The following is a 13,095-nucleotide window of genomic DNA, read 5'->3' as shown; positions in this document are numbered from 1 at the left end:
CTGAAACACACTTGATAATAGCAATATGTACATTCAGATGTGAACATGAATTTGAGTAACTTGTGGGGTTCATGATATTCTCCTAGTGGAAAGCCAATAATATATTTCTGAAAATTTTAAAATCCATAAATAAATCTAAAAATATTTTACATGCTCGTTTACAATTTTCCATCATGCAAAATAAATTTGCATGAATGAAAAATTAGGATATTATCCTTTAAATACGTCTTCAAGAAACAGTTGACCACAGATTCAAATCAGTAATATGCAAGAAATAGTTGTTGCAAACTTCAGGACATATTTTGCTTAACCATCCTATTACAAAAAAGGGAAGTTTTTCACAGTATGCTATGGGGAAAAAAATGTTTGAATTAACCTATTTCTTTTGTAATTTGTAGTTATTATTATTATTGTACTGGTGCCTCCATGGAGTCTGAAGACTCATCATGGGAGACCCAAACTATCCACACAATCTTTCATACCTCTCCTTGAACCCATTAACAGACAAAACTCGACTCTAGCAACTAATTCCACTCATTCACAAGTTTCCAAGCCAAAGGTTTGAAGTTAACAAGAGTTAAGGTTGCACAAAGATCTTTTTTTGTTGAAAATTAAATAAATATATCTTCTTTTCAGCCATTTTCTATCCACTGCTATGAATGCCTCCTCCAGTTCTTTCCACCTTTCTCTGTTCTTGGCAATGGTTGACCAATTTTTCCCAACAAAATTTGACAATTCATCACTAGACCTTCTTTTAGGATGTCTTCAGCCTCGTTTCCCTTCTTTTAGAATCGGTTCATTAGTATGGTTTTCCATTGTTCATCTTCTCTTCTGGATAGATGTCTAGCCCATTTCCATTTTAGTCACTTGTGGTGAAGAATGATGTCGGTGATATGAGTCTGGCTTCTTATCCAGGTGTTTCACTTCTTATCTTTTAATGTGATACCTAGCACTGGCAAATAAACTAGCAACAACTCAAAGAAAAATGGAGAGGTTGATGCTAGTTTATTTGCCAGTGCTTTTGTTAGAGACCAAGTTTCACAACCACATGTGATAACTGGAAGTATACACTGGTTAAATATCTTCTTTTTTTAAACAGAGTGAGACATCATTGTTTTGAAAAATGCTTTTCGATTTTCTGAATGCACTCCAGGCAAGTTGAACTCTTCTATTTATTGATAATATATGTTTAAGTGGATTTCATCAAAGAACCAAAACATGTTGTTATTCCTCTAATGCATATCTCAGTGATGATGATGCTGATTTCTGTGGGGGTATTTGAAGATGAATGAATCAATGTATTTGTTATAATATCCATTCACATTCTTTCTATAAATCCAGAAATTGCCTTTTATTTCTGACAATCTCAAATATCAACTTCTGCAACCATTATACTCTGCATGATTACTTCTGCCACATTTGCAGCTATTTGTGCAGCATGATATTCCATGCCAGAGAATGGAAATCCAGAATCCTTTGGTTGGTTTTTACCTCTGGCTTAAGGTTTCCTTGTCATATTCAGTTTCATCTCTTTTCTATTTTCATTTTCCAATTTCTTTAAATTATTCTGACTTTTCCAACTTTTTATTGTTGAAGCCTCAAACAGTGCCCAAACTGTCAAATCATATTCCAGCTGGCTTCCTTCTTCCAATTCTACTGACCCAGCTGGAAGAGATGTGGATATTTATATGTAAATTAAAGATACCAAGAAATTATATACTTGGTTTAATCCTTTATCCAAGTGTGAGCAAACAAAGTTTGCATCTGAAGTATTTTCAGGACTAGGGCAACTCGTATATAGAAGCTGATTCCTTTACACCACTTGCCTTAGTATTTCATAATGCAAACACTTCGGCATTACTTCAACATTAGTATCACCTCTTGGTCTGGCTCCCACTGATGAGACCCTAATAAAGGTCGAAACCAGTCTGGGTAGTGACCCTTCCCATAATGCATAGCATTATACATACCAGTAAGGATATGTGCTTTGCATTATGGTGATGTGAAGTCATCAGCTTCTGTATACGAGTTGCCCCAGTCCTGAAAATACTTCAGGCACAAACTTTGTTTACTTACACTTGGATAAAGGATTAAACCAAGTATATAATTTCTTGGTATCTTTAATTTATAGTATAACCAAGTGGAAAAGCTGCCAATGGATATTTATATGATCTCTCCCATTCTGAAAGAGTGCTTTTTTTTTTACTTGTTTCATATAAACTTTTTACGTCAGTCTTTCTATAAACCTATTATACATTAACATGGCGGAATAAAGTTTCGATAATCCAGAAATCCTGCTACAAAATGCACATGGTACCTTTTCAAACAACTTTAGGTTTCTAATAAGCAGTGTAGTAGTCTTGCATTGGGTCCGAAATTCATCTACCACCTAAAGATGTTCATAGATATTCATACCTTGGGATTCAAACCCATGCCACATTAGTTACAAAGCAAGAAGCATTATCTACTGAGCTAACTAGGTTGACCATTTCTGTAAGCAGTAATCTAACATAAATCATCCATCTACTAACCAGGATACCTGATAACACTATTTTGAACAGAGGAAGTTGTTCTTGCTCATCGCTCTATAGGTTAGTCATCTTACACACTTCTTCCTATTGAGGAGTGATGATGTGCAAGTTCTGTAATACCAAACTAACTAACCCGCAGTCATTATTTTAGCTATATTCATAATCTGTCTGAGTCATACACTAAGGCATATTTTATAACATTTACCAAACGTTTGTATGGTGTTTAAATTTTTACAATAAATAAATATTTTTCACTGTATGTATATATGGTATATGTATTATTTTTATTTTATTTAATGAATGCTTTTTTTTTATAAATAAGCTTTCAATAGCCAATTGTTTTTATCTACTTTATGCATTTTTTCCCCACTCACTGTTTATATTGCCTTATTTACTTGCATGAAAGATTTATTTATATGAAGGTTATAAGGTTTATGTGAAGTTTCACATAAGCCTTTTACATTTTTTAAAGTTCTTTTTATGCACTTTATCTACACCTTTGTTACACTTGTTTACTTATCAAATTATTTTCATCTGCCATAGTATGATCCAAGTAATCTTTACCCCATTAAACTCTAAATCAATCATTGTTATTAAAATTCGCAGAATTAGAGATAGATGTAGGAAGTTTTTTTTTTTTTCTCACTTGGTTACAAATTAAACTTGGCAAGAAATTATATATTCTTGTTTAACCCATTATCCAAGCGAGAGCAAACAAAGTTTGTGCATGAAGTATCTTCACGACTAGGCTACTTGTATATAGAGGCTGATGACTTCACGTTAGTTGCCTTATTATCCCGTAATGCAAAGCACACATTCTTTTGTATGCATACATACACCTTACCAACATGTCCAGCTTAATACTATTCTGGCTCAATAGGGATTTGTTAATCTGTAGGATTTCTTATTACAGTATGTTCCATTTATTTACCACCAGGGGAAGGAGTTGTGAGTTAAATGAGATTGAATTTGATAATCTTATCAAGTTTTATCAAAACTTATCTAGTCTTATCAAAATTTAATGCTGAAGCAGTGAAGTATGAAAGAGATTATGTCGTTGCCATACTGGAACAGCTCCAAAAATGCCATCTCGGTTCCCACTCTATCCAAAGCCTTGATGGAACTCTGGGTGCCAAGCAGCCAAAAAAGAGATCAGACAGAGTGTGCAATATATTTCATAAATACCTAACCACATCGCATCTAATAGTTTTTAAATGTGTCAGGCTAAAGCTCATTGTGTTAGACATTAGAGTGAAAAACTGGATTCAATTTATATCATTGATTTAATTAAACAACCAGTGCAAAAATTGTATGGGATAAAATTCAGAAAATGAAAGGTAAATAAAGAACACACCATTTGTCTACCTTGGAACATAATGGATGTGTTATTGCTGATTCCAAAAGCTGTTTTAGACACTTTGGAAGTATTCCTTGGAGAGCAGAAATGGTAATCAGCCATGGAAAAGAGGCATAGAAATCAAAAAGTTATTCTAGTTGGTACTGTTGCAGTGTCATAGAATATCTGCCTGATGCTTGGGGGAGGAGAAAGTTGATTTGTAGAAAAGGAAATGTGGTTGTGAGACAAGGTTATGGTCAGAGTTGCTGTGAGAAAAGCTGTCATCTAGTGTATTTGGAGGGAACATTGGTTAATAAAAGGTCCAGGGTGTTTCCAAAATGATGATGTTAAATCATTACCGACAGCAAATAATTTGGTTTCCTTTTCATCTTGAGGAGTTATTTGAATTTTGAACATTGAAATCTCTAAGAAAGATAATTTCAGTTTGGATAATTAGTGTATGGAATCAACTTTGAGATAATCAGAGGTTAGCATCGTCTTCTAAATCATAGGTCTAGACTAGACTGGACAAGAAATTATATTCTTATTTAATCCTTTATATAAGTGTAAGCAAACAAAGTTTGCACGTGAAGTATCTTCACAACTAGGTTATAATTAACTAATTATCGTATGATGATACAGAGGCTGTGAGTTCCCTTTACGAGAATGTGCAGCACCATCTCAGTCCTCTCAAATGTTATCTGGGCTCCAGAACCGACATAGCTGATGAATTAGGCCTATGGCTGAGTCAGTATTCCTGACAATAATTCATGTGTGTGTCCATGGGCGGGTTTGCCTCCCTGTGGGATGAAAAACCCCAGATAAACTGGCAGGAAAAAAAACCTTGCTGTTGTTGCGAAGTGCAAAGCCACTAGGCTAACCACACGGACACTAGGTTATAAGCTTCACATCAATTGTCTCTAATGCCATAATGCAAAAGTACGCTTCCTTTTATAAATGTGTATTTCTATACATTATGGGAAGGATCACTATCCAGATCAGTTTTGACCTTTATTGAGGTCTCATTAGTGGTAGCCAGACCTAGAAGAGATACCAAGGTTGAATTAAATTAATACTAAGGGAATAGATGTGAAGTCATTAGCCTCTATATGCAAGTAGTCAATCAAGGATTAAACAAAAATAAATTAAATTTACCCAAGAAATTATGGATATTGACAGAGGAAAATTGAAATACTTTGGGTACGTTGAAAGGGTGGAAGGAAGACTTCTCCAACAGTAACAGAAGGTAACATTCCTGGTAAAAGAGGAAGGGGGGGGGGGGTAGACCGTCAATGAGATGGATGGATTGTGTGTGTAGGATTACTGAGCTTCAGAGAGTTGAAGTCCAGAAAAGCATACAACAGGACCACCTTGCAAGGACTGGTTTGGCACATCACTGAGCTATTAAGTGGCCATATGGCATCGGGTGATGTCCAATGAATAGCTTAGTGATGTTGCCCCACCAGCACTTCGATTTCCAACCAAGTGGAAAATCCTTCTGCAAGGCTTAGAATTATACCTTTCTTATTGAAATTTCTGGAACAAAAACTGCAAAACCAGAATGAAAATAAATAATTTACTAACTAAATGAATTATTTACATGCTGACATTTCACTACAGTTAGCATTATCAAATGTCCTTTAAAGAGACACACTGAGCAAAGAGTGAAACTGAAATCACCTTAAGAACAAGAACAGTCATTTGCATGGAATGCAACAGTGGTGCTGTTGACAGAAGGAGAGTGATGGTGTGCCAAAATTTGTGTACAATCACGCCATCAGTTCTCTTGCGGTTAACTGTTCTGGAGAACTCGAGCCACATACAGGAATAATTTTTGTAATTTAAACTGGAACTTGTGTGTTTTCTTCTTCCAGATGAAAGGATCTTTATTCATGGTGGTCCATTCTGTCTCCAAAATTCTGGATCCTTGGTTTATGTGCACTTTTTTTTTTTTTAGTAAAAATAGCAAATATGGAAATAGACAACAGCAAGCAATATGGTTGAGGAGTCAGTTGAATCCATTTATATAGAAAAGAACACTCAACTAGCTGTATACAATAAGTTTAAAATTGGTTTAAACTTACTGTATACAGCCTAGTTGAGTGTTCTCTTCTATATAAATGGATTCAACTGATGCCTCAACCATATTGCTCTTGCTGTTGTCTATTTCCATATTTGCTATTTTTACTAAAAAAAAAAAAAAGTGCACATAGACTAGAGCCCCAGACATGAGTGTTCAAAATTAGAAGTGAACAGATTGGCATCAACAGCAGCATCATATTAATGAAGATATCATAAAGGAACTTGATATTGTCAGCATTCAGGAACGTGTGATCAGAGTTAATTGAAAGTGCTATGGTTGATCATTTAGTATAGGAAAGGAAGGGTTAGCCAAGGTATTTAATGTCAGAATGGTACGAAAAATATCCAGAGAGTGGCCAAGATCTAGGTTGAGTGATGTAGTTAGAAATGACAAAATATTACAGACTTCAGGAGAAACTTGACAGGAAGTTGGTAATGTAAATTTTTCATGTGCTATCACTGTTACAGTATCCTGCCACACCAATGATAACGACGATATTTTTATATACTTCAGAAATAGTTTCTGAAAAATCTGAAGAATTGGTAACCTTAAGTGCTTCAATTTTTAGTTAATCCCATAAACTAAATAAATAATTTAGGAGTCAGCTAAAAAAAAATCAGCTAATGCATTTTTATTCCTGTATACGGGGAGTAGGCGAGGCCATTTAGCCCTATCTAACTTTTGGAGACTGAGTGGGCAGTTCAATCTCCACTGGTACCAATCAGAGATAGATGGCCCAAGGATATCACTAATTAAGCAGTACACAGTGAAGAGAGACGGCTCAAATGTGCCGCCATCTCGTGGTCCCTAACCCTAACACAATATATTTAATGTCTGAAATAATGTGGGTTCTACGGTCGATTTTCTTGAGTTTGCGGGACGAAAAACCCGCTTGCCCATGCCAGAGATCGACTAACTCGGGAACCGGTCGAAAAAAAGGCTTAGAAAAATTTCCTCTAGTCACCAACTAGACTCGAAACCAAGTCTTCCTTCATGTGGCCAAGCACCGTGGTGCACACACGCCACATCCACTGAGCTACACAGGCTCACTATAATTTAGGAGTATCTATGGTATTTTTTTTTTTAATTCACTCAAGTAGTACAAGTAAATGGTTTTAAAAGTAAATCACTGACAATGACTGACGTTTAATTTAATGATTTTAAAATTAATATTTTAGCATATAAAGTAAAACATTAAATTTACTTAACTAGCAACTTTTTAAATATTAACATCATTTTTAATAAAAAAATTTTATTTACTCTGGCTTGTTTTCCAATAGGAAATATTTATACAAAGCACAGAAATCTGATGATGGTGATACTTCCTGTACAAGTTCTTCTAGGTCGCCTGTAGAAGATGATATGGAAGAAAGGTGGATGTTGGATTATAGGCCGACTCTCCCATTTTTGGATGACCAAACAACATGAGATTATTTGATTCTGTTAAATAATAGCACCTGTTGCTTTGAACAGTGCAGGAAAAGTGATGCCATCTTAGTTTTTGGACTAATATCTGCGATATGTACATACAGTCTTGTATGTTGCAGAAAGGAGGGCGATAAGTGGAAAAAAAATTTTTCAACTCCTACTTCTGTTTGTTCAATGTGTTGTTCAGAATTCTTCTGAAAACAAATATTTAAAATTAAGTCTCTGAAAGATTTTATTAAATAGCCCAAGTTGCTTCTTCACTGCTTTCAAGTTACCTACTTAATCTTAAGTTAGAGGTTTGTTTGCTTTTTAACTGTATATTATAAATGATTATTTTAAGATTCATTTTGTAATATTCATGATTACTGAAATGCTTTAATAGTTAATTTTTCAAGCTAAGTCATGTGCTACTATATAAATACATCAGAGGATGACAAGGAAAAAATACTTGATATGAGAGTAAGTCTTAATGCTTACTGAAGTTATAAAGAATTTGTACAGTATAATGATTTGTAAATAGAAATGAAATGGTTTGTAAATTGATATTTGTATTTTTTTTTTTTTTTTATAGAGTATTGCAATTTAACTTTGTGCTTGATAAGACTGTGCATTGAGAAAAGTTTGAAGTTTTGTCATTAAAAAAAAACTTTCCAAAAAAAGAGAGATAATGTTATGTAAGTAGGAAAAAATAGGAGAATTGAAGAAACATTTTTTTCTTATAAATATAGCATTTTAATTAAGAAATAAAAATATCATTTTCTAGTGATTATTAATATGCTGGTCTGCACAATCACCAGTATGATGGAGCAACAGAACAGTTGGAGCTCAATATTTTTCGCCAGTGATGTCTTCCATCACTGTGCTGTTGTATAAATTTGTATGCTTGTACAATAAGTAATACAGGTAACATTTTTTTCTTTTTTTTTTAAGAGCCCAATGTATACCAGTTAGCATGGTTCTGTGATACATTGCAGTTCTGCATTTTGCACTGAGTTAGGAGTGTTGTAATTAGTCAGTTTACTGCTAACTATTTTACACAAAGCACAATGAGCTTATGGCTGTACAGTGCTTTTAGGCAGATTATGTAGCATGTTTTACAAGGAAAGTCAGTGCTGTACCAAAACTATTTTTGTCATGACAAGAAGTGAAGGCTGCCAAAACTTTGTTTCCTAAACTGTGTTGTGGTGCTAGTTTGTACAAAGTAGAATAGTAAATACTATATATATACATACATACAGACACGCATGTATACTATATATACATAGACACACATACACACACACACACTATATATATATATATATCTGATGTTTTATTACATGTTAATTGTTGTAAAGAATTTTAGGGAAGCATTGGTTTAATCACTGTTATTTTACATGTACTTAAAAACTTAACAGGTATGATTTAAATGAGGTAAAACAAGAACAGCATCTTTATTTTCTAAAAAAATAAACACCAGTTTTGATAAGTTTAATTTTGTAATACATTCATATGCTGTAAAGTGAGGAGAAATATTTTATTAAGAACCACAGATCACTCATCTGTTTTCATGTTTCTTTCTAGAGCATTATTTAAGATGTAAACAGGAGCAAAAATTGTTTAATAATATTCATAATTTCTAAATTATATTCCTGTTTTCAGTATAGTCTTGTATATTTCTGGCATGAAATCTGTAAAATGTTAACATTCAAAGTACATTTCTGGAGTATACTTTTGAAACATCCATATGGTCTTCAAAGAAATATTATCAGAGAATTTAATTAAAAATACAGAATTAGATAATTTCCATTAATTCTTAAGTGGAGTAAGCCTTTTTTAATTTGGAAAGTTATTTTTCATTTAATGAATCCAGACATTCAAGTAAAATATATCATTTTACTTAGCAGGAAAAATCAAGACTTTGCTGTGCTCCCCACCTTTTAATGAAACATTATGGAAGATGCCAGTGTGAATGGCATGTGGAAAGCTAGTCTTCCTGTTAGCTCCTCTGTGTATTTCAGGAATTTAAATAAGTTTCTCAGCTGCATTAAAAGTGGATGTGGATACACAATAACAAGAAAAGAATGTATATACATCTTTTTGTATTCACACAAACTTTAATTATGCCTCTTGAAAGTAGAATGAAATTCAGGTCAAATTTTGCCATAAGCCTAAATGAGGAACTTTTTACATTATTTTTTAAAGATTAAACTTCCGATGTTTAACATGCTTAAAATGAAGAATAGCTCATAAAATTTGGGTTGAATGTGATACAACAAATCAAAGTCTTAAAACTGTGAACTTCATATGTTAAAGACATATGACAAATTAAATTTTGTTTTAGGTTAGCTTTAATCTGAAAAAAGAGTATAGTCAGATATCTGGAAATTGACAATTCAAAGAGGAGAAAAGTTCACTTTCTATTTATAACAAGTTTGAACATTTCACTCTGATTTAGGTTGATATGAATAGTAAAGCTCAACTTATCACTAGGATGAAATAAATTTCATTAAAAAGTCATGCCACTATGAATAGCCTCACTAGCTGTAGGTCATTCTGTGAAGGCCAAATGAAACATGCCAGAAACACAAATGTGATGTAGATTGTGAAAGTGAAAATTGGACTTTAGTCTATAGAAACCCCCCCCCCCCTCAAAATGTAATTATTTTTACTTAGAAAAAATGCCCAGTCAAAACAAACTGTTGAAAAATTTACTTTTAAAATACAAACAGAACATGGTAACAATTGCAATAAATGTTCTCCTGTTTTTATTTTCAGCATTAGAACTAGCATAAACAGGTACACAAGAACCAATTTAAGAATTAACCTTAAACATTTTCTGACTGAGCTAAATATACTGTTGTAATGCTTGAAATAATTATATATCTGCATACAAGAAAGGGACATCTGTCAAATTTTATAATAATAGTCTCTTTACATATTTTTCTCTTTAGCCTTTACTTTCTTGATTTTTTTGTGTTGGAGTTGGTAACATCAGGTATATTGTTACTATATCCACTAAATGATCATGTAGAATCAGTCAACTGTAAAAGTTGCAGCTGAGAACTCCACCATCCAGAATAACTTTATACTAGGACTTCTAGTTATAATACACAAATAGGTGTTTACAGACCAGCCATGACACACAAGTATTCATTATAATTATACTGTCCACATTACATGTACTGTAATTTTTTATTAAGTACATGGTAAGTATACTGTTTTACAATCATGCACTAGGTTTACAGTCGCAGCACTTGTTCTGATTAAACAGTACTGGTCATCACAAGTTTCACTGGATTTTCCAATGCAGAATTCAAATGTAATGATTATCCTTTTCTTTTAATATTCTACTTCTGCAGCATTATACAATAGTGCTGGATTCATGGAATTAGAAACACATGTTTAACACTTTTATGTAGAATTTTGTAATAGCAGTAGAGAACTATTAAAATATAAATTTACACACAGATTTAATTTTTTTTTCATCATAGTTTTGTTATGTTATATATACCATTAAAAAAATGGTGATTTTGCTTGTTCAAAAACTTTGTATTATTTTGAATTTGAGTTGAATGAGTTATTGTATTAGTTCACACTAGCAGTGATTTTAGATAAAGGAGATATATATTGTTGCTGCTGGTATAATTTATATTAAACATGCTGAAGAATACATAAGTATTTTAGAAGGTACAAAATTTAGAGATAAATATAAATATTTTTAGTGAAGGATAAAATTATCAAAAATAAAGTTTACAAAAAATATTGGGTTTCCATGAATGCTCAAATCAAGGAGCAGTATTAAACAAAATACCATGTTATTTGACCATGAGTTGTCATACTTTGTATAGATTTCTTGTATAAAATATCTTGCATCAGAATTGATATATTGTTAGTTCATGTACATACTGTATTTGTAACATGCATGAAGCTTCTGTGTTTTTGAATTTTTTTTTTACCTTATTCTTATGCTTCTTTTGTAAACCTAGTCGGATACGCATACAATATAAAACTAATGGCAGTGCATCTACAAGGTTGTCTTTATTTAAAAAAAAAACAAAAAAACTCTAACATAATACAGATATACTGTTATGGATCAATTTATAACCTGCTTTGTCTAACAATTACAATATTTTATTTTACCATGTTTTTATATTTGTTACCGACTCCTGTTGATAACACAAAAACAGCAATGCTTAGTAAGCAATTGAACTAGCCCTGACCAGAGGCTAAGTTAAGACGTAAGATTTTAATTTCAGAAAAATCTAAGTTCTTTCTGTTTGCTTACTTATTTTTTCCACCTATCGACACTTTGCCTTAAACCTAAACGGGAACTTTTTTAATACAAAAAGTTCCAATTGGCTATATGATTATTTAATGATTTAACTGAAGGTGTTTACCATTGTGAAGTAACAAGTTCATAATTTCAGTTGAATATAATATAATAAAACAAATTTCAAGTTTTGAAATTTAAAAAATTTCACAGGGAAATCCCTTAAAATTTTGTAGTGTAGTCAGATTACAAGTTGAATTTAAAGGAAAAGAAAGGCAAACTTTATGATTAGTTTGTAATGCTACATCTTTCATTTGTCATTTTTATACACAATATATTTATCTTACAAAACATCTCAACTAGTTATAGAGCATTTTTTATATAGCAAACACACCAACATTTGTCTGTTACATGTAGATGGTTTATTTATATATAGGTATCCCTTGATATACCTGGCAAGTTTTGATTATATATATATATATATAGGTATCCCTTGATATACCTGGCAAGTTTTGATTAACGCACCTTTAAATTTATTTACCACACAAAAACATGCAAGCCTCGTGGCATGAGCATGATGACGTCATTCCTCCCATGCAGCCGTGCTTCCAGTGCCTGAGTGCCAGCCAGTTACTTCACTGCTAGCATTAAGAGTGGGTGTATTACAAGCTCCAGTTGTTCTGCTGTACGTATTTATAAATTATGTTCGTAAATTTTACAGCCCATTGAGCATATTGAAGAATAGGAGCAATCCCACAACCAGGTCATTAAGTGAAAAAAAGAAGAGGAAAGTAATTACCTTAGGTACAAAACTTGATATAATTAAAAGATTTAAACATGGTGAAAGTAAAATCGGAAGCGAGTTTGGTTTTAACGAGTCTACAATATGGCCTATTTTATCCAAATCTGATGAGTATTGCGAGCAAGGTAAAGTTGCATCTACAATCTGCAAGTATGCAATGCACACATAACTGAAGTGCTATAATGGTTGAAATGGAAGATCTATTGATTATTTGGCTGGAAGACTGCAATCAAAAGAGAATTCCAATTAGTGCCTATAATATCACGGCCAAAGCTCTAAGCCTGTTTTCAAGACTTAAAGAGACTAAACATAAAGAAGACAATTCAAAATTCGTAGCTAGTAAAGGCTGGCGCTTGAAACTTTTTAATCTAGGGCTGGACTAAAGAATGTGAAAATAACAGGTGAAGCCACAAGTGCTGATGAAGATGTTGCATCCACATTTCCTGCTGAGCTGCAGAAAATTATCGAAGAAAATGATTAAGATTACTGCCAAATTTTCAATGTAGATGAAACTGGACTGATCTCTATTGGAAAAAAATGCCACCTAGAACTTTTATATCAAAAAAAGCAGCGCAGCCTGGCTATAAAATATCAAAAGATCGCTCAACTGTTATGCTTGGAGGGAATGCTAATTGAGATTTTAAATTGAAGCTGCTGCTTGTC

General features: G+C 32.9%; 1 protein-coding gene across 1 annotated transcript in view; it reads left to right on the top strand.

The window, feature by feature from the left end:
* The window catches only part of LOC150103126 (E3 ubiquitin-protein ligase AMFR-like), a 294,346-nt gene extending 282,963 nt beyond the window's left edge, over positions 1-11,383 (top strand). Inside the window, exon 15 of the mRNA XM_090397349.1 lies at positions 7,231-11,383. Within this exon, the coding sequence (XP_090253475.1) occupies positions 7,231-7,378 (148 nt within the window). The 3' untranslated portion in view covers positions 7,379-11,383. The remainder of the gene's footprint in view (positions 1-7,230) is intronic.
* The last annotated feature ends 1,712 nt before the right edge of the window (positions 11,384-13,095 follow it).

Source organism: Typopeltis vanoorti, chromosome 9, assembly GCF_054136105.1.
Source record: "Typopeltis vanoorti isolate ZY-2024b chromosome 9, IOZ_Tvanoo_1.0, whole genome shotgun sequence".
Lineage (NCBI taxonomy): Eukaryota > Metazoa > Arthropoda > Arachnida > Uropygi > Thelyphonidae > Typopeltis > Typopeltis vanoorti.
Note: the sequence above shows the minus strand (reverse complement) of the source record. Positions and strands in the feature narration are given on the sequence as shown.